General features: G+C 41.1%; 2 protein-coding genes across 3 annotated transcripts in view; one reads left to right on the top strand and one right to left on the bottom strand.

The window, feature by feature from the left end:
- Positions 1-12,829, top strand: part of LOC135465458 (lachesin-like) — a 29,044-nt gene extending 16,215 nt beyond the window's left edge. The window contains exons 5-11 of the mRNA XM_064742702.1: positions 1,101-1,261; positions 1,727-1,928; positions 2,699-2,932; positions 4,088-4,129; positions 8,931-9,098; positions 10,225-10,380; positions 12,149-12,829. Of these exons, the coding sequence (XP_064598772.1) occupies positions 1,101-1,261; positions 1,727-1,928; positions 2,699-2,932; positions 4,088-4,129; positions 8,931-9,098; positions 10,225-10,380; positions 12,149-12,264 (1,079 nt within the window). The 3' untranslated portion in view covers positions 12,265-12,829. The remainder of the gene's footprint in view (positions 1-1,100; positions 1,262-1,726; positions 1,929-2,698; positions 2,933-4,087; positions 4,130-8,930; positions 9,099-10,224; positions 10,381-12,148) is intronic.
- A 1,357-nt stretch (positions 12,830-14,186) lies between these two features.
- Positions 14,187-20,396, bottom strand: LOC135461899 (neural cell adhesion molecule 1-like). 2 transcript variants are annotated; one of them, XM_064739177.1, is made up of 11 exons: positions 20,155-20,396; positions 19,507-19,660; positions 19,088-19,203; positions 18,219-18,352; positions 17,690-17,846; positions 16,886-16,960; positions 16,508-16,647; positions 16,079-16,232; positions 15,667-15,702; positions 14,854-14,987; positions 14,187-14,437 (listed from the first exon to the last, which is right to left on the bottom strand). In XM_064739177.1, exons 1-11 carry the CDS (start codon positions 20,210-20,212, stop codon positions 14,261-14,263), a joined length of 1,335 nt encoding a protein of 444 aa, XP_064595247.1. In that variant the 5' UTR covers positions 20,213-20,396; the 3' UTR covers positions 14,187-14,260. The 2 variants fall into 2 exon arrangements, with proteins under 2 accessions (XP_064595247.1, XP_064595248.1); XM_064739178.1 differs by having other exon boundaries at positions 14,296-14,572.
- Positions 20,397-21,995: the final 1,599 nt, after the last annotated feature.

Consider the following 21,995-nt stretch of genomic DNA (forward strand, 5'->3'; position numbering starts at 1 on the left):
CTTTTAATGGTTGTCAGTTGCTGCCATTCACCCTGATTAAAACCCAAGGAATTGCCTGCAGTCACACCCAAAGTGATTCTTTGACTTCCACTCTTATTTATCAGCGTGATCGCAAGACATCACAGGCTTTCTGTGACAAAATATGCTTTGTATTATTGAAGATCGTTTGAGATGTTGATACACAACTCGTTTAAATATACCTTATCGTTTGCGATGCGCGTATGAAAATCTACCAACAAGGCCAGACCTAAGCTGATAGCCTATAATCTAAATTGATGTACGATAATCATTGATAACCTTTCAAGGCAGCTGGTTTTGTGCCTGCGGAAAACACCTGTCATCACCTGAACTGTCTCGCATTCGCTGGCGATATCTTCAGATTCTCCAAAGTTGCCAAGACCCCACCCATTTGTCATACGACCAATCCAAGATTTCTTTCAGAGGCATTTAGGAATTGGGATGGTATAGATTGACAGAGGCATTACTTATGGATAAATCCATTAATTGTTATCCATAAGTAATGCCTCTGTCAATCAATCCAAGATTTACGAAGAATGCTGGCGATTTTTTGGCAGTAGATAGTCGTGGGTGTAGGAGTGACTGGGTCCTAACATGAAGTCCACAGAGACCGGTCCAGCCTCGCACGTGGGAAACTTACCCGGTGAGGTGCCAAAGGTCGGCACTGTGCATAGCTTCATCGATATATGAAATTAAAAATATTGTTGGCCCACATTAGAAGATGCTCATTCAACAGTGTTGATGATTTTCCATCAAGACGGACTTTCAAATAAAAGACTGAGCAGAAACTGTAATGAATTGTCGCCGCTGTAACTGTATATGATTATGTTTTCACACTGTTAGCATTTGGTGTCATTAAAGAGAAGGTGGAAAGTTCGAAACTGCAGTTGAACAAAAACGCTGTAGTCAATTGACAAGGTTTACTTATTTTCTTTTGCATGTATGTAAGTAGCATATAGACGATGTCTACAATCAATGTATAACACTATTTGTAAAGTGATGAAGTACCTGTCATCCACTGATTTTCCCCTTTTCATCCTTGTTAATTGTCTCCTGTCTTTCGTTTCATTTTTCAACTTTAGTTCCACCAACAATTAAAGTGTCGCAGACCTCAGACACAGTCCAGCGAAATCAGGCATCTGATGTTACTCTCAGGTGCAACGCTACAGGTAATCCAAACCCCAACATCACCTGGATCAGAGCAGACGGCAAGCCTCTACCAGATGGCAGGCTCAGTCACAGGGTAAGTAATGACTTGAGGTAACTAGAAGGTTTCAGCAATAATGAAGGCAGCCCCACTGACACGTGCCCTAACGTTATTCCTCTTCCACTGGCATATCTAGGCTAGTCTTTGAGCTAAGGATGTAACCCTAACCATGACTGATTGTCCAGTTTGGTTATTTCAACATCTTTTATATGACTCAGTGAAATACATCTCTCTTCGAACTGTGTGTAAATGGTGCAAATTAAACAAATGTAGTGAGACTGTATTGTGGGACTAATTAAATATTTGTAGTGTTGAAAATCCATTAAGTTTGTTTAAAGCAACTTTGCAAGGAGAAGCTTTAATAACCCAAAATTGAAGACTTTGTACAAATTTGTTTTCGATAGTCTATAGAAAAAGACATTGCACGAACACATCCAGTTAATGACAATATTTTGAGTGCACATGATATTATATAAGTATACATTCCTCCTTTAATTTTAGGGTCATTTTCTACACATCACAAATATCAGGAATGATGATCGAGGGATTTACAGATGCCTGGCAGACAACAACGTGATACCACCCGCCCACCATGACGCTAAGCTGGTAGTAAACTTCAAGCCAGAGGCCGAAGCTGTGCAGGACACAGTGGGACAGGCCCAGAATAGACGGTTCCATGCTCTTTTAGAATGTAAAATAAAAGGTACATTAAGTCACCATAATTCCATGTTTCTGAGGTCATCTAAAGGTCATGCAAATGAAAATTACCAATTTCGAATATGGAAGAAAAGCTTCGCCAACTGTGTATATGCATTGGTAATTTAACCCACATATAGTTTACAAAAGCACACCCTTTGTGTTCTCGTGATGTTTCATAACCGAGAAAGCAAGCACTCTGGGAAAGTCGAAAGCACTACCATGCTAGAAATTTTAACCAATCAGGCGTTGGTTATTTCCATAACCCGAGAATTCAGCTGTTTCCGCTCACTTCACACCAAATCTCGCTTGCTCAAAATTGTTCATTTGTGCATGCATGGGGTACAATTGACGACCTCATGTTTCCGGTTCTCAAACATGAATTATCTCGTGGTCTCTTAAGAATTCCAGATTCAACGATGATTTGTAGGGTTACCAAGCTCGTCAGATATGCAGACTTCCTCTCCGGCCGTACGTGGGAAGGTCTTCCAGCAGCCTGCGGATGGTTGTGGGTTTCCTCCGGGCTCTGCGCGGTTTCCTTTCACCATAATGCTGGCCGCTGCCGTATAAGTAAATTATTCTTCAGTACAGCGTAAAACATCAATCAGTCAAATAAATAAATAAAAATATATGGCTGTGCCGTTTAGGGCTGTTTCTGCTCTTCTACCAAAAGATGATCACAGGGCTTCTCTTTCAAAATGGCAGATACCTGACCGGTCCTTGGTTTGAAAGATGATAGTGAATGCTGAGATGTTAAATTGCATTGTTGTCTTTTAGGGATGCCAGAGCCGAACCTGAGGTGGTTCATGGTCACAGACACAGGTCCTGTTTCCCTGATAGACGATGCCAAGCATGATATCAATCAGCTGCTCACCCACGGCACATCATTGCAACTCAATGATGTTTGGTACTCACTGAAAATCCTCAACGTCCAAGCGAATGATTACGGCGTGTACTATTGTGAGGGATCAAATGCTCTGGGGACAAGTCGTGCAGAGATTAGACTTTATGGTAAGATGGTTACAATGCGTTGAAGGTGTTGAAGGTATAACTACATCACCACAATAAAGATGGCAGGACTGACAAACATTTTAGGCTGAAATAGCCAGGGTGTCCAAATTACCCGAGGGTCCATATAAATCCAGTTTACCCCAAGTGTTAAATATCCCCTTGCCGTTAGCATTTCTTGCATTTCTATGTCATTCATGGCTTATATGTTCTCACATCAACCTTGACATTTCCATACCCTCTCATATATTTCCTCGTTTTTTTCGTTGTCATTCCTCGTATCTATAAACTCCAAAACCCTCTGTGTACCAATGTTTTTCCCGCACAGCCGTTTGAGACTGAAACTCTGAAATGCCTTTTCTTCAGTCATCGGATGAGCTTAGGACATAAACTCTCATAGCCCTGTAAGAACTTTTGTTTTCAACAACAAATCCCTCTGACCTAAATTCCTGTTTGTGTACCATTTCTTTAATTATTACATTCGTATATTATACGAAATCGCGCAAACGGCTGTGTTCCATTGCGTTTGCCACCACTTTCGTTTCTGACATAGATCCTTTGTATGCCATTGCCTTGAAGACATTTGTGTACCATTGCTTTAGCAATCACATGCGTTTGTGACATGGAATCTTAAAGACGTTTTTGTACCAATCCTATAAAATTCACGTCTATCCGCGACATTTGGCCTTGAAGACATTTGTGTACCACTGCTTTAGCAATGACATGGACATACAGACGTGTGTGTACTAGTCCTTTAGCAACCAGTCAATGCATAATTACTGTATCCATCACAGCTCTTTTAACCGTCGTTTGATTTTCGTTCGTTTTTTAAATTACCGTTCTTCACACCATGAAGTCAGTTGCAATAGAGATTTGGCCTAGCTTTAGGTTTAAATTTCTAGCGTCAAGGGGTTCGATAAATGAATGGATTTCAGTGGTAATGTAAACTCGTGATGTAATATCCATTAGTTCCTCTCCATAGGCTCGGAGTGATAATTGATAATTACGCAATTGATAATTGCAAAATTATTAAACAAATTTGATGTAATATAGTAATATATACCGTTCCAAGTGGAGATTGTATACCTTGAGATGAATTATAACCCCGACTTTATACAGGGGGCGTGCTTATCTACAGTTCCACTCTTTATGTTTCAGAAACCTCACAATGCCAAGGTTCCGACTGCCCATTAGGCTTTAGTAAGTATATACGTAATAGGTAACTATGATACGTCTAACTTCTGATTTCATAACTTAATGTGTAGCTCTTGTAACCCTCGAATACCTGCTAATCCTCTGGAAAGAAATACATTATTATAGGTATAACTTCTGTGCTTATGATTCTTTCTCTGTAAATAATATATTCGGCACTTTTGTCACAGATTTAGTTCATACTGTCGCTAGTAACTCCCTACCGGTAGCCTTCTCAGCTACATATGTTTTTGTCTATAATAACCTGAAAATTTCTCTGTCAGATGTTGATATTATGAATTGTCACAACCAAGCCATTTTACTGCATATCAGATAATCATCTCATCTTGTGTAAAACCAAGCCATTCTGCTCCATGCCAGATACTCAAGGACCAAACCATTACCCTGCATGTTACATACTCATTCTATCTTGTGAAATAACCAGCTCTATCTCCTGTCAGATTCCCTTGCTATCGTCTGTAATAACCACCTCTCCATTCTGTCAGATTCCCTTGCTATCGTCTGTAATAGCCAACTCATCCGTCTGCCAGATGCCCCTGCTGTTGTCTGTAATAACCCGTTCACTCTTAAGTCAGATGCCCTTGCTATTGTCTGTAATAACCAGCTCTCCATTCTGTCAGATGCCCTTGCTATCGTCTGTGATAGCCCGTCCACTCTTAAGTCAGATGCCCTTGCTATCGTCTGTAATAACCACCTCTCCATTCTGTCAGATGCCCTTGCTATCGTCTGTAATAGCCAACTCACTCTCCCATCAACATGCCCTTGCTATCGTCTGTGATAGCCCGTCCACTCTTAAGTCAGATGCCCTTGCTGTTGTCTGTAATAACCACCTCTCCATTCTGTCAGATGCCCTTGCTATCGTCTGTAATAACCACCTCTCCATTCTGTCAGATTCCCTTGCTATCGTCTGTAATAGCCAACTCATCCGTCTGCCAGATGCCCTTGCTGTTGTCTGTAATAACCCGTTCACTCTTAAGTCAGATGCCCTTGCTATTGTCTGTAATAACCACCTCTCCATTCTGTCAGATGCCCTTGCTATCGTCTGTAATAACCAACCACTTCTCGGCCATATGCCCTTGCTATCGTCTGTAAAACCAGCTTTCCCTTCTACTAGACTCCTTCGCTATCGTCTGTAATAAGCAGCTCTCCTTTCTGTCAGATGCCCTTGCTATCGTCTATAATAACCAACTCACTCTCCCGTCAACATGCCCTTGCTATCGTCTGTGATAACCAGCTCACTCTCTTGTTAGATGCCCATGGTATAGTGTGTAATAGCCATCTCCCTTTTCTTCCATATGCTCGTCTGCAATAACCAGTTCGCCCTTCTGTGAGATGCCCTAGCCATCGTCTAGTAATAACCATTGCAGTCTTGATGCCCTTGCTATCGTCTGTGATAGCCAGCTCACCCTTCTGTCAAATGCCCTTGCTATCCTCTGTAATAGCCAGCTCTCCATTCTGTCAGATGCCCTTGCTATCGTCTGTAATAGCCAGCTCACCCTTCTGTCAAATGCCCTTGCTATCCTCTGTAATAGCCAGCTCTCCATTCTGTCAGATGCCCTTGCTATCGTCTGTAATAGCCAGCTCACCCTTCTGTCAGATGCCCTTGCTATCGTCTGTAATAGCCAGCTCACCCTTCTGTCCAATGCCCTTGCTATCCACTGTAATAGCCAGCTCACCCTTCTGTCAAATACCCTTGCTATCCTCTGTAATAGCCAGCTCACCCTTCTGTCAGATGCCCTTGCTATCGTCTGTAATAGCCAGCTCACCCTTCTGTCAGATGCCCTTGCTATCGTCTGTGATAGCCAGCTCTCCATTCTGTCAGATGCCCTTGCTATCGTCTGTAATAGCCAGCTCTTCATTCTGTCAGATGCCCTTGCTATCGTCTGTAATAGCCAGCTCACCCTTCTGTCAAATGCCCTTGCTATCGTCTGTAATAGCCAGCTCACCCTTCTGTCAAATGCCCTTGCTATCGTCTGTAATAGCCAGCTCTCCATTCTGTCAGATGCCCTTGCTATCGTCTGTAATAGCCAGCTCACCCTTCTGTCAGATGCCCTTGCTATCGTCTGTAATAACCAGCTCCATCTGTCGTTAGATGCCCTAGCCATCGTCTGTAATAGCCAGCTCTCCATTCTGTCAGATGCCCTTGCTATCGTCTGTAATAGCCAGCTCACCCTTCTGTCAGATGCCCTTGCTATCGTCTGTAATAACCAGCTCCATCTGTCGTTAGATGCCCTAGCCATCGTCTAGCAATAACCATTGCAGTCTTGATGTCCTTGCTATCGTCTGTAATAGCCAGCTAACTCTTCTGTCAAATGTCCTTGCTACCGTCTGTAATAGCCAACTCAATCTTGTGGTTTGGAAATATGTAGCTCTGTCCAATGCGATCGCTTCGGTACTTTTTATCGCGTTCTCTTTTGGATCGAGCTGCTAAAACAGATTGCTTAGATTTCTTGTTGGTAAGTAGTGATAACCCGGTGCATGACTTTATGTGGGTAAGTAGGCCCACTGATCATCGCATACTTGTGGACTCTTGAAAATTACTGTTTACATGGACGTGTTGTTGACAGTGTGAGGGCCTTACGGTTGGTAACTGCTGATCATTATAATAACCGGATGCGGTCGCTCACCTTTTCTGAGTTTCGACCTTGCAAATGCTTGGAAGAAATCTCGAAATTAGAAAAATAAAAATCTTAAAGTGCGAAGTTTTGAGTATTTACTTTGCACTTTTGAGCACCTTTTAGCGTTTTCGACGAAATGAAAATGAGAAGTTAAGTTTTCGCGTTTCCGATTTCTATTGCCTGCTGTTAAGACTTCCGTCCAGAGCGTGTTTGTCGGTGTGCTTCCAGCCGTACTCGAGGTAAAGCGAGCGATAGGCGCGTGCGCAGTGAGAAGTATCCGGCGACACGCTGACGACACACTCGGACCCGAAGTCAGTACGGCACAGCCATTGGAACATTTTAAAAGAGCGAATTAGAGCGAACTTATTATTTTCGAATCAGAAAAATGTCGAAAGCTTGAAAGTGCGAAACAAAAGCCCGAAATTAGGAAGCAAAAAACCCAAAGCTACCAATTTGGCACGTACGAGTTTTCGCTTCGTACTTTCGGACTTTTTCGAGCTCCATGAATACATGGACACTACATTCGTTACAACTGATCACATATACACCACATTCGTTAGGGACTGATCACATGGACACCATATTCGGTTAGTCTGATCACATAGACACCACATTCATTTAGACTGATCAAATGGACACCATATTCGTATAGACTGGTGACATGGAAACCACATTCGTTAGGACTGAACACATGGACACTACATTCGTTAGGGACTGATCACATGAACACCATATTCGGTTAGCCTGATAACATGGACACCACATTCATTTAGACTGATCAAATGGACACCATATTCGTTTACACTGATCACATGGATACCATATTCGTATAGACTGGTGACATGGAAACCACATTCGTTAGGACTGAACACATGGACACTACATTCGTTAGGACTGAACACATGAACACAGCATTCCTTAGCACTGAACACATGGACACTATATTGGTGAAGAGTGATCACATGGACACCACATTCATTAGGACTGAACACATGGACACTACATTAGTTAAAGCTGATCACATGGACACCACATTCGTTAGTACTGATGACACTGACACAACATTAGACAGGGCTGATCACATAAACACCACATTCGTTAGAACTAATCACATGGACACCGTATTCGTTAGGACTGATCACATTAACACGACATTGGTTATGACTGATGACATTGACACCAAAGAGCTAGCGCTGATCACATTGACATCAAGTGAACTAGCGATGATTACATGGACACAAAGTGATTTAGCGCTGATTACGTTGACACCACATTCGTTATGACTGTTCACACATGTCCAATGAGCTAGCGCTGATGACGTTGACACCAAATTAGCACGTGCTGATCACGTGGACACTACATTAGCCAATTGTAATTACACAGACGTTACTCTTGCAACAATTAGTAACATTGACTTTATATTCTCGGAAGGCGGGCTTACTGATTACGTTGATTTAACGGGGGTAAACTTGTGCTGTTTATATTGATATTGCGCAGATGATGCAGATATCCCTATGGATTCACATCTACTGATTAAATTGATATTAGTTCTCCAAAGACATATCGTTGCCAAGTAGCCTCCTCCTTATCAAACCTATCAGACAATGTGCCGGTAAGTACAGATGCGCCTATCACTCTAGCTTCGCTGTCAGCATCCATGCCAAAAAGTAGAAGCAACACCAGTATTCTTCCGCATGGTTATTTATTTAATTATTTATTTATTTGACTGGTGTTTTACGCCGTACTCAAAAATATTTCACGACGGCGACCAGCATTATGGTGGGAGGAATACAGGCAGAGCCAAGTGAAAACCCACAACCATCTGCGGGTTGCTCAGAGACCTTCCTACGTAGGGCCGCAGAGGAAGCCACCATTGGCTTAAATTCACAGCGATACATGTGAAATCGGATGGCGTAATGGCTCACGTTTGGTGGTAAACTGACCCCAGTCTGTTGCCTGCGCGTTCAGTCTATATGCATGTAACTCTTTCTAGAAATACTGTTAACTAGTATCAGCTCTGCAAATACTTTCAAAGTTTATGTCTTATAATGCTCCAGATATTTATCATATGCTTTAATATCTCTGTGGAATTCCAGAATTTGTCTGGGCTTCCGATTTTAGTATGCATGAGTTTACGTATAAATGTGCGAAACTTTTGTTGTTGTGTTAAGCCACGACGCCCGCCCCTTTTCACCGGACTCCGGCCATTGTGAAGAATATCACACGGATCTCAGCAGTTCTGTTGATTGACATGCGCGATCCACCCACCCAGCTGACATCGACGGGGTACAGAATAAGCTGTGAAGAGTCACAAGACAAAAGGCTTGTATTTAACGAAGGTGAGGCAACACGCAAACTTGACGTCAAAATAACATCCTCTGAGTCAAGCATTACAATGTGCTGAAACGCCACTCTCGTGGTAGGTGTTCGGCTCTTGATTAATGGTCGTTAGTTCGATCCAGCTTCTGTTTCGGACAGGAGGCAGGTGCGCTACCTGGCCATGACAATTTTTCACCTCCACTTATAAATCGTAACGCTGTCATATAAGTGCAATTAAGTACGGCGTCAATCACCAGGGTCCGGTTCAACAAAGCCATTTCTCACTTATACCAAAGTTTGAAATATAATTTTAAAGCATATATTTTTAGAACCTTGTAATTAAAGGTTTGAGCACCTCATAAATGTTGTCTTAAGATGAACTGTGAAAATTCCAACTTCCGGTACTAAACAATCAGAGGTGTTAAAGAGGTTTGAAAAGTCTGAAATGCCAGAAAAATAGGGTTAAGTCATAAACTTTCCCTCACAGGCCGACTCTATAAGCACCATGTACATGCATTCGGATTTAACCAAATGGCGATAAACATATCTTCACATTTAACCACCCGGCGAAAAGCATGTCATCACATTTAACCACCTGGCGATATACATGCCATCACATTTAGCCACCTGATGATGTACATGCCATCACATTTAGCCACCTGACGATATATATGCCCACATTTGACTATCTGCCGATGTATATGCCATCACATTTAACCACCGGACAATGTACATGCTATCACATTTAACAGTCGGGCGATATACATGCTATGACATTTAACCACCTGGCGATGTACATGTTATCACATTTAACCAGATTGCCTGGTTTCCTCCCACTAGGCCTATAATGCTGGTCACCCTCATATAAGTGTAATATTCTTGAGAATGACGCAAAACACCAATCAAATAAAAAAAAACATTGAACAATATACATGTTATGTTGTCTAACCTCCTTGTGATATACTGTCTTACATTTTACCAACCTGCCGCAGTTAATTATATCATCTCTACAAACTACAATACAGGCTAAAGTCAAAATGATGACAGCGTGATAATAATAGTGTCAAGAAAGGACTTCACATGTTCTAAATATCTTTCATTTCGAGTTTTACGTCGCTTTATTACCACTTTCTCTGGTTGTCGTAGAGATCGAGAAAAAGGACGCCAGTTGGGGGAATGGCACAGCCCGCTTTACTCTGGTCGGGTTGAACCCGGGTAGTATGTACAGCTGCCAGGCCACTTCCCGAACGTTTCTGGGGCAGGGTTGGATGGAGAGATTCTCTTTCATGACTAGTAATCCAGGTAAATTTTAACATTGATCATACTTATCCTATACAGTCCGTTCTTATACTCTACATACCTGTACTGTACAGTCAGTTCTTATACTCTACATACCTTTACTATACAGTCCCTTCTTATACTCTACATACCTGTACTATACAGTCCGTTCTTGTACTCTACATACATATACTATACAGTCCGTTCTTATACTCTACATACCTTTACTATACAGCCCCTTCTTATACTCTACATACCTGTACTATACAGTCCCTTCTTATACTCTACATACCTGTACTATACAGTCCGTTCTTGTACTCTACATACATATACTATACAGCCCCTTCTTATACTCTACATACCTGTACTATACAGCCCCTTCTTATACTCTACATACCTGTACTATACAGTCCCTTCTTATACTCTACATACCTGTACTGTGCAGTCCCTTCTTATACTCTACATACCTATATTATACAGTCAATTCTTATACTCTACATACATATACTATACAGTCCATTCTTATACTCTACATACCTGTACTATACAGTCCATTCTCATACTCTACACACGTATACAATACAGTACGTTCTTATACTCCACATACCTATACTATACAGTCCGTTCTCATACCCTACACACCTATACTATACAGACAGTTTTTTATACTTTACACACCTAACTATACAATCCATTCTTATACTCTAGATACCTATACTCTAAGTCCGTTCTTATACTCTACATTCTTAAATTATACAATCCGTTCTTATACTCTACATACCTGCACTATACAGCCCGTTTTTATGCTCTACATACCTGTACTATACAGTCCATTCTTATGCTCTACATACCTGTACTATACAGGCCGTTCTTACACTCTATATACCTATACTATACAGTCCATTCTTATAGTCTACATACCTGTACTATACAGGCCGTTCTTACACTCTACATACCTGTGCTATACAGTCTGTTCTTATACTCTACATACCTGTACTATACAGGCCGTTCTTACACTCTACATACCTGTGCTATACAGTCTGTTCTTATGCTCTACATACCTGTACTATACAGGCCGTTCTTACACTCTATATACCTGTGCTATACAGTCTGCTCTTATACTCTACATACCTGTACTATACAGTCCATTCTTATGCTCTACATACCTGTACTATACAGTCCGTTCTTGTACTCTACATACCTGTACTATACAGTCAGTTCTTATACTCTACATACCTATACTATACAGTCCATTCTTGTACTCTACATACCTGTACTATACAGGCCGTATTATACTCTACATACCAGTATTATACATTTCAATCTTATATTCTACATCACTGTATTATAAAAACCATTCGTGTATACTACATGCCTATACTATACAGGCCGTTCTTATACTCTACATATCTGTCTTATCCAGGTCACTGCAATACTTTTTGCATACAGTTAATGTACGCGTATTTATACACGTAGTTAAATGGCTTGACTTATTATACAACGTGTTAAGTGCAAGTTGCAGATTCAGGTAAGCCACTCGTCCTGGTTGAAATCTGTGAAATCCATGTTATCTTTCGAATGCTCTCTCTGTCCAATTAACGACGTGCCTTGTGCAAATCAAATTTTTCCCTAAAGGTTTTTGCTTTTTGTGGACCTCCAGTAGCTTTACACGTGTGAAAACGTTCCGTACAATTTTTACCCGATCATCATTCTGAAATACATGGCTGGTGAGGCTATAGATTTAAAAATGTTTTAGTCAGTAGAGTTACCAATAATTTGGCTTGTTTTGCAGATGTGTCATCTGCTGCACGCGCACCTGTTCGCTGGCAGCACGCTGTAGGACTCTTGGTGTTTTGGACCGCTATTATCTTGCAAAAGGCATATATGGATCAAGAACCTGAGCATTAATAGACAAGGATGTATCTATATAATATGTATGGGTTGATAATCTGACTATGCTAGTGTTTATTATCCGTCATAATGAAGTCAGATCATACATGTTTAAAAAATTCTTTGGACCTTGTTTTACATTGTCATAGCCCTGTCCGTCGTTCTATCTTCATCCGTGTCACTGGTGCATATGAACCTATTCTCAGCACATGCATAATGTGCTTCGAAAATAATCTTTGTGAGATAATCTCTGGACCTCTTCATAGGAAATTCATGAAGTTTTGTTGCTTTGGTTGGAAAGCTGCATGGAAAATGCTGGACTGAGGAGTGCTACTGCTATTTGTTTTACCATTCGAGCATGGTATGTCTGATTTGAGCTAACAGAAACTGCTCATTGGCGCCTTTCATGTGGCGCCCTCCATGTGGCGCATTTTCTACATTGTATACACACAACTCTGGTATATTTGATTTTCTGCATCAACCTACTCTTTGTGCTGACCTGAATACGAAAGAGTTTTACCATATTGTTTATGCACATATTATGTATTTACCTGCACCCTCTAATAAATGTTTTTGAGACTTGAATGGCATCAACGTGTGTTTTCTGTGTGTTTCAGTAAAGGCTTCCTGTGAAGGGACTAATGCATAAGAGGAAAGTCACGTGTTTCTTAATATTTAAGCATTATGCTAAATAAATGGTGTGTTCAAATCCAGTTGTTGTTTGCTTGGCTGCTGCATAACGTCAGAAGGTTGCTGGGCTATGCATGTAGCTGATTGATCCCACGGAAAAGAAATACTTTAGTACACGCTATACGGACACATACATTTACCTATTTTTAGGGAATACATGGACAAATAGGACACTGGTCAGATTTTGCCGTGGCGCGAAGGTCGTGACCACTAGTATTGATCTATGTATATACTAGACAGCGTTAAACAATCAGTTTAAATGTTGGCTGGGGTTTGTTTATTGACACTTAGAAAGCCCACGTAAGGAGCTCACCATGCTCAAATAACTAATCCAGTCAGACGGCACAGACTACATGACCTCTTCCCATAGGAAGTCACGTGGGTTAGCACAGGGGTGCCAACACAGTCTTTGGTGGATTTGCCAGTCACCACCCGGTTCCAGTGTAACTCAATGTTTTAGGTGAGTGAATCGTCTGTGACTCAAATGACACAAATAGTGTTGAATGTAAAGACTATGTACTGTCTTACACATACATGTAGGCTTACACCATGAGTAACCATGTAACGAATTTATGCTGCAAAGATCCATCAGTTCAGCGCAGAAGGCCGAGGTGAATCGCTTCAGCGATATAACCATTGTATTAAAAAGCCAACAGATGGCGGTAACCTACTCAGCAGACACATTTGACGTCGTCTGCAGGATTCGAAAATTTATCCCGCATCCCGTATCATTATATTCTCGAATCCTGCAGGCGACACTGAAGCGAATCACTTCGGCCTTCTGCGCTGATGGGTCTTTGCAGGATAAATTAGTAACATGGTTACTCAGTGATGGGATTCGCAAATATATGGTGTCAGTAATCCTCATATATTGGATTATTGACCCCATATATTTGTGTATCCCAGCACTGAGTAACCCTGTAACTAATAATATCTGTACCCCACGTGACCGTAGTTGTCCAGTGAAAAGCTGAGTATTTTGTCTGATGCGGGAAAACAGAAACTACAGCGGATTTAGTTTTATCCCATGGCCCAAAGACGAGTTAACTTCTGAACAAAGGAAACGTTCCAGTTGTCCCAGAGGTATATCGCGCAGTAGTCGTGAAGTTACTGAAGTGAAACAACTATATATTTTTTACAGCAATAATGGATAGTCCAAAATATCACCAGCTAATCAAAACACAGATGCAAATGTTCTGTTAACAATACATTTCCAAACTACCTTTATTGATAGGAGAAGTGCATGGAAATTACGAATTAGTAACTAATGGACCCGAAGCTATTGAAGGCGCACACACATGGGCTATACAAACAGTTTTTTGTCTTAGCCTCTGAAGTTACGGAACACGTATAGCCTCCTTTCACTGCGAGCTACGCTGCCTCTCTGATCGCGGACCTCGCACCTGTACCTCCCGGAGTCCGATGTCTCCAGGGACTCGATGGAGAAGATGTAATGCTGCCCGTCACTTTGTGACGCTATGAAAAACGTGTGACCGCTAGACTGAAACAGGAAAGAGATTAACGCACATGATTTTTATGATCCTGTATGAGCCCGACCGCTTCTGACCAAACAGGTTTCTTGCTAATCATTCATCTCTTATTGGCATCAGTCAATCTCCGTTTGTCGCAGTTCATACTGAAATGAGATCGAAACTATACTCGTTGAAATGGAGAAATTATTGCATTCATTGAAATGGTGAAACTAGAGCATTCGTTGAAATTGCAAAACTATGTTTGCGTCCTGTGAAATGGCGTCCCTAACAACTGTTGGTGTTAACAATCCATCAAGATTCAAAATGCATGGTTATTTAGAGGATTCAAACTTTTAGACAGAATGTGCACGGAAATAGGCTAGTTACACATTAGAACATGACGGTTAAAGTGCTTATTTTGTATTATTAGCCACAGAAAAATTACCTCATTCAGAAGAAAGTTGTCCTTCCACCAGGTCACAGTGGATCCAGGGGGCGCTGTGACTCGACAGTCCAACCGGAAGGAGCTACCTGCGCGCGGGAAGCCCGTTGTGCTCAGTCGGACGGACAGACGCTCACCTGACAAATACACAACTCTTGGAGTTTACTTGCGTATGTAATCATTGAAGAACATTTCATTCATAAATACTTGAACAGTTTATCACCATGCTTATTTGTTATTTTGACGATATTAGATGCTTTAAAAAATTATTTAAAGTTTAAGTATGTTTTCTCTTGTAGCTTTTCCGCCTCAGTGTTAAAATACAACAATTTCGTCCTGTGCGTTATGTCGAACAATGCAGGTCTTATTTAAAAATATCGTCCATCGATGAAGACTAGTTGTCCACTTTTTACATTCGGTCAAGAAATTCTGTTACGTATTCTGTTTGTTCGTCCATCATAGAATCATCAAAATTTCCCTTTACAACTGATCACAACGTGTGTGCAGTTCGTAAGGAACGAATCCAAGAATAACATGCTTCGGCGGTAAACTTGAGGGACTAGTTTGAAGGATGGGTGGAAATTGATGAGCAGACATGGGCGTCGACTTTTGGAATAACGTGCGTTTTGGTTTACATGGTAAATTATGAGATAAATGATAATTTATGAGTGAGTACATGATCACGATATAAACGTTGAATTTCGGTCACAAAACTCTGGCTGTCGCTCTGTTTTCATTAACCAATCAAAATCGTTGAGCAATACCCAAGAAAAGCTACTCTCAGCATTAAACTAATATCAAAAGCTTATTTCTCACCAAAACTGGGCCTCATTGCGACTGCGCCACCAGCACCTGAACACAACAAATCAGAGGCACGTCTGTACTCCTTATCAATCAGTCAATCTTTTATTATATTTTTATGATAGCTTGTGATATAACCTGGCACATAATCTTCACATTCACTTCAAACAATTTGCCAAGACTTGTTCTTTATATTTTAGAAAGAAATTTGAAATAATTTTATGTATATTTTACAACCTACTTGAAATATTATTCGTAGAATGGTACAAGATTGCTTTATAATCACACATCATATGTAACAGAGACATGTATATTACAGAACTTTTAATGTCAACAGCCAATTTAGGAAAACTTTTTTTGAACCTGGTATTAAAAGTCCCCGGTTTTAACCTGGACTGACACAGAACTATATATGCACAATGCCTACCATTGACATTGACTTGTACGGAACTCCTCGCCGCGCTGCCGTCTTTGCTCACCTCACATCTGTAGCGCCCAGCGTCAGAGAGCTGCACACTAGCAATGGTCAACAGCTGGTGTTGTCCATCAATTCGGGTTTCGGAACTTAATTGCACTCCAGGCTACAAACGATACAAATGTCGATTTTATACCTATAAAATAAATATACACTTACTACTAACCAACTTAAACATGCACGCACATTTACCACTTACCAACTTAGACACTTACCTCTAGGCTATCAAAATGATAAAACCAACCAAATAAGACATCCAGTTTCAGCTTTAATACAACCCCTTGAAACTAATCACAAGTACAGTTCTGTTTTCTCCAAAATACTAGTAACAGGTTTTTATTTGAAATTCACAGTGGATTGTGACAGTACACTGCACCTTACCGATGATATCCGTCGGTAGTCCTTGTACCATGTAACTGTTGCCCCTGATGGGGCAGACACTCGACAATCCAACTGCAGTCTTTGTCCAACACTAGCAGGTCCGGTAAATGCCAAACTGGCTGACAGACGATCCCTCGGTCCTGGAACCAATCCGAGATGTAATCAACGTTAGACAGATAGGAAACGTTTGTTGCAGCAAGATCACGGTGCAATGCGTTGCCACTGATCATCATGGTAATTATAGCACACACGGGCGTTTCGCCGACTACACCTATTCATTCCAGTGCCAGTCAAGAACACCGCGCCGTGTTCTCATGAACTTGTGATTAAGGGCCCGATAGTATATGTAAATAACAAGTAAATGTAAATTTCACCTGCCTGATTGCTGTGGTTCAGTTGGCCTTACAGTTGGCATCTGGGTTGTTCTTTTGTTCAAAACAATACCACTGGGAGCTGTAAAACATATTGCTGTCGTCAGTATCTAACACGTTTCAACTTCACAACAACAATGTTTTTAACAAGCTGATCTACATCATGTGGGATGATTAACGCAAAGCAGCATATTTGAAGGAATTTTTCGCGTTCACTGAATGCACAAGTCATAGATAGATGACGGCTTGCGATAGCCATCTTGGAAAACGCAGCGCGGCATAAAGCAATTACAACCATTGTCTTGAAAATGACAAAAGGCAAGGCACAGTCCTAATTTGAAAGTACTTTTTTCTTTCAGTTCTATATTTAGCGTTCACGACATGAATTAGACACTGACAGGTTCATGAAAGTTAAGCTAACAGAAGGCAGTCATCTTGAAACCCAAGGCAATACTATACTCAAGTCTGAAAGCGATGCATTGAATATCGCACTCATAATGCAGGTGCACGGGGTGGGCTGAGGGACAGCAGCATTCCCAGATCAACATTTCTTTGTCTGGGGTTAGGGAGCTTAAATCCACAGACGATTCTTCGTTTGAGATTTAACGGTACAGAAATTAAAAACATTCTATAGTTTGAAGCATTGAACCATATCCAAACAGGGTGAAATGAGGATTGTGAGTATATTGCACGTAACTGAAGTTTTCTTTATACCTCATGGATATGACGCATGATGCATTTACCTAAATGGGGACCGGCAAAAGTATTTCGTTGTCAGAAGAATCTTGATGCTGTGAGATTGTTAACTTACCCCTGACGAAAAGATATGCAGAGCCGCTGGCCCGTGTTCTGCCCGTCGACGCTGAACAGACGTAGCTGCCGGCGTCTGAGGCCTGGACGTTACTAAGCGTCAGCACAGAAAACGTGGCGTACGGACGTACGTCGTTTTGTATCTTTATCATCCCTTCCTGACAACATTCCAAGCGACCACATTACATTTACGTTACGGCTTGTCACGAGCACAGCACAGTTTGCACACATGAACTTTTGCATATAATTATTACTAACTGTCCCAATCCATCACAGGTTACACATGATTTCTTGTTACAAAAGCTGTACATGTGACAGGGTGGTTACTATAAATGACAATGTTCAGAGAATCCAGTGAACAGGTTCCCGAAAGGTTACTAAACTCACAGATATACCCTGTGATAATTTAGGCTGTTAGTATTCTGGTCACCAAGTGTCACAATCTGTAGAATTTGTGTACACATATGGCTTTTTTGTGGGTTACAAAATCCATTCATGGAAAGTGGTTACTTGTGTTTTTTTCCCGTTACCTGATCACTAAGTGATGTAAATCCTTTTCTCCACGAAGGCGTTGGCATGGGGTTTCCCCGGATTTCACAGCGGAACACGGCCTGTCCCCCGATACTCACAGGTCCCTTATGAGTCACCCGGGCCATGATCCGATCTGAAGATCAAACAGGGTCACGAATCAATTATGCTGAAGGCTTGGATAAAGTAATAAAGGATTTTTAAACTGTTAATATACTTTATGCATTGTAATTTAAAAGTCCATATATTCACACATTCCAACACATTCGGCGTACGCCGAGCGATTTGTCTACATCACCTCTGATCACCGAGGACGCGCGCTCGAATCCTGGTCTAGACCTATATGTACATGGCCCTGTCTGAAGTTCAGTGTAATATTAAGTGTTTGGTGCATTTAACAAGGCACGCTGGTTCTAAACCCGGCTTCCGGACAACTACAGTTCTAATCCATGTAGCCCTGTCTGCGATTCAAGGGTATAAGAAATCTGTTTTTCATGCATTTTTACAAACTGCAATGATTTCCTCGTCGGGTTTTCCACTCCTATATAATCCTGGTAGAAAGCGAAAAGTGACTTGTTTTTAGCAAGGCATATAAAAGTCCAATAAATACATAAACAATACCGAAGAACTGAAAAAAATATCTCTTCAAAGCGCCTTTACGGTGTGTTTCCACCATTGGTACACAGCCCTTTTGCCGTACCTTAATGGACTCGCAGAACGAATTCCTTAGATCTCGGGGCATAACTTGAATAAATACCCCCTCAGACTCACACCAACACACTCATGTTCAAATTTACACGCTATTTGAGCTAACTAAAAAAGAAATTGTGAATTTGTCGACACCGTTGAGAGTAGAAACAGACGATCTTACGCTGTAGGACAATTCTGCTGACAGCCGACACGATGGCATTCTGGGAGTTAGCCGCTCGGCAGGTCCATTCTCCGATGTCTCTATCGTCCACGGATACGATCACAGTTTGAATTTGGCTGTGAATTAACAAAAACGAAAAATATGCAATAATTAATATGCATTACTGATGTTCTGCTAACCGCGAAATATAATCTTTTATACCGCGGGAAACTGTGTTTTGCGACCATATTCTAAACATGTAAACTTTGCATAATTAAAAGCAATCGCTCGAACTACCGAGTTTGTTCAAAAGAAAATTCAGTTGTATGATCCTCATTTTAAATCAGAAAATCAAAAGTATTTAAAAAAATATAAATACTATTATACAGTTTAAAAACTACAGAATAAAAAAAATAAAAAAATAAAACTACATCTCTCACTTGCTGGATGGTTGAGTGGGACGGTAGATCTGACCGCTCGGCGATATGAGCTGCAAACCCGATTCTGTGACGTCACCTGTACACGTCACGGTGGTTTGGGAGCCCAACTCGACGGTGACACTGGACGATATCCGCAGGCCATGGGCATGACATGCTGGACGTAAGGGAAATGAGTCAGGACATACCTTGTGTAACTTTCGTATTGGGGCATAATGCAATTTTCAATATTATCTCGGTCTTCATTAAACAGCCGGGTCCGCATTTTATAATATCATGAAATGAATTCAAAATTTCTTAAATTATTTTAACATATCAAAAAAACTGGATTAAAAAGTAAAACCATATCTCCGAATGTCGTCATAATTTATACCGCCGATTTAGCCATGCCTAAGACACAACACATGACACGTCAACCACTCACAGTACAATGAGACAAACGGGTGTCCTTCTCATGTAACGTGACCGTTGCTTAGGACACCAACATTGGTACTGAGGAAACTCTATCAAGACTTCAGTGGTGGAACTTTAATACTGAGATTCATGTACACTGCACATAACAAGCCTTTGAATCTTATAGGGGATTCTGGCGGTCGTGGATAATGGGCGCTAAAGATAAACAGGTTCTGATGTCCTGCAGAAAGAACTTACCGATCAAACTGAGGAAGAGTGGTAGAAGCTTTGACATCTTGGTATGTTCATCAGACATCGATAGAGGGACGAAGCCCTGAGGAACGCGCCTTATAAAACCCCTCACAGAGAACGGTCAGGGAATTAGGGCAGGGGACAATGTTTTAACGTATTCATCTGACACAAATAGTTCAAGGTCGTGGACAACGTGAGCCCTCAGGAGTATTATGTTGTCCGTGTTGAAGTAAAGGTAGACTTTCTACCCAATCATGTAACGCCCAGCTACTTGCGAGACGGGTGCAAGTCATCTGATAGAGAGGGTCGCAATTCACGTATATTTGTGACACATCTCGATTTGACTGTTTGCAAAGGGCGCCATAACACGCTCTCAAAAAAGCTGTCATTCAGAAGGGTTTGAGGTGGTTTTGTATTTCAGAACTAAAACATCTTCTATGTCAAGATCGAGGGTTAGCTGAAGAAACGGGGTATTCTCAGACTTATTTACCTAGCCTCAAACAACAGCACTTCATACTTATACCCCGGTCACGACTGCTTTGTTACTGGTTCTCTCGTCAGGATCACCCCTTCTACTTCGCAGAGGACATTTACTGAACGTGCTGCCTTCCCATGTCGTTTATTATTTACGGTCCATGGCGTCGTATTCACCAATATTTGGACAGTTTCAAATGTTTTATTCAAACATATTTACTTTTTTCAAAGGTCGAGGGCCAATTACATTGGTGAACATATACAGTAGATCTATATATCGCACGAGGCTCTATGAAACATCCTTACATGGGTTTGAGAGAATTGAGAGAATTGATGGGTTTCAGAGCTACTCTATTTTGTCCTGTGATTCCCGCAATAAAATGTGTGCAACTGTCGACACCAGAGATTCTCAGTGGTCCACCTTGTCCCTACGATAAGAAGCATGCATATATTTTCTTTTGTTTGTCAGTCAGTCGTTCTGTTTGTGTTAAAGATTCGCCGGTAAAATATCGCAAACCTCATCTTCGTGGTCTTATCACTTATGGTTATTCTGCTTAACTACATTTGAAGTAGCAGGACACCCGCTGCCTTTGGTCTGGATCAATGGACGGTTGCTAACTCCAGGCATTCCGATTTTCCCCACCCATAATCCTGACCGCCGTATATGTAAAAATGTGCCCGGGTGTGTTTCGTCATTATGCAAACATGTTTTGTACCAGAGTATGACGTAATAAAATCTAAAGTATAATCAGAGCAATATCCACACTGATACCAAAACAATCTTTAAAGCCTTATTCCAATCCCAAGATAAACTATTAAGGAAATATTTAAAAAATAGTAGGGCGAACCTACGAAATAGCGCTAACGCCATGGTTTAATAGAATTTCCAACGAATTATTTAACTCCCATAACTGAAAAACATGCGGCAAAGTGCATGGAGACGACAGAAAACTTGTTTCCGTATTACTTCTATTTGCATGAATTCGTTCTACCATTTCGTACAGTATATACTTTGCTCGTTCTTCTGCGGTTTGTGTTGAACGTTGTTTTCTCCTTTCGATCAGAAACGTCCATTTTGGTTGATGGCTAGTATACGAATGTTTTGTTTTGATGCCTAGAATCAAATTAAGGATCGTTTAAGTTCTTTATCTGGTAAACCAACTACACTGATTTCTGGACAAAGCTATGGGTGTACTCCTGCCAATGAACAATATCAACTTCCTGTCGTGTGTCGTTCAATACAAACAAAACCTAAACAGGCATGAATATAAAGGATAGGCTAAATACGGCATGTAAATTAGATATAATCGCTATAGCATAAATATACATATACCTTTTATGTTGTGGTAATTCATTACACATACATTCATCCC

This window comes from Liolophura sinensis, chromosome 1 (assembly GCF_032854445.1).
Source record: "Liolophura sinensis isolate JHLJ2023 chromosome 1, CUHK_Ljap_v2, whole genome shotgun sequence".
NCBI classification, from domain to species: Eukaryota; Metazoa; Mollusca; class Polyplacophora; order Chitonida; family Chitonidae; genus Liolophura; species Liolophura sinensis.

Coding starts and splice junctions, on each gene's coding strand:
- LOC135461899 (XM_064739177.1), bottom strand. CDS start 20,212: ATGTCTGATGAACATACCAAGATGTCAAAGCTTCTACCACTCTTCCTC. Junction 15,703..16,078: donor CGTACAAGTCAATGTCAATG/GTAGGCATTGTG, acceptor TGTTGTGTTCAG/GTGCTGGTGGCGCAGTCGCA. Junction 14,988..15,666: donor CGCAATGAGGCCCAGTTTTG/GTGAGAAATAAG, acceptor TGTATTTGTCAG/GTGAGCGTCTGTCCGTCCGA.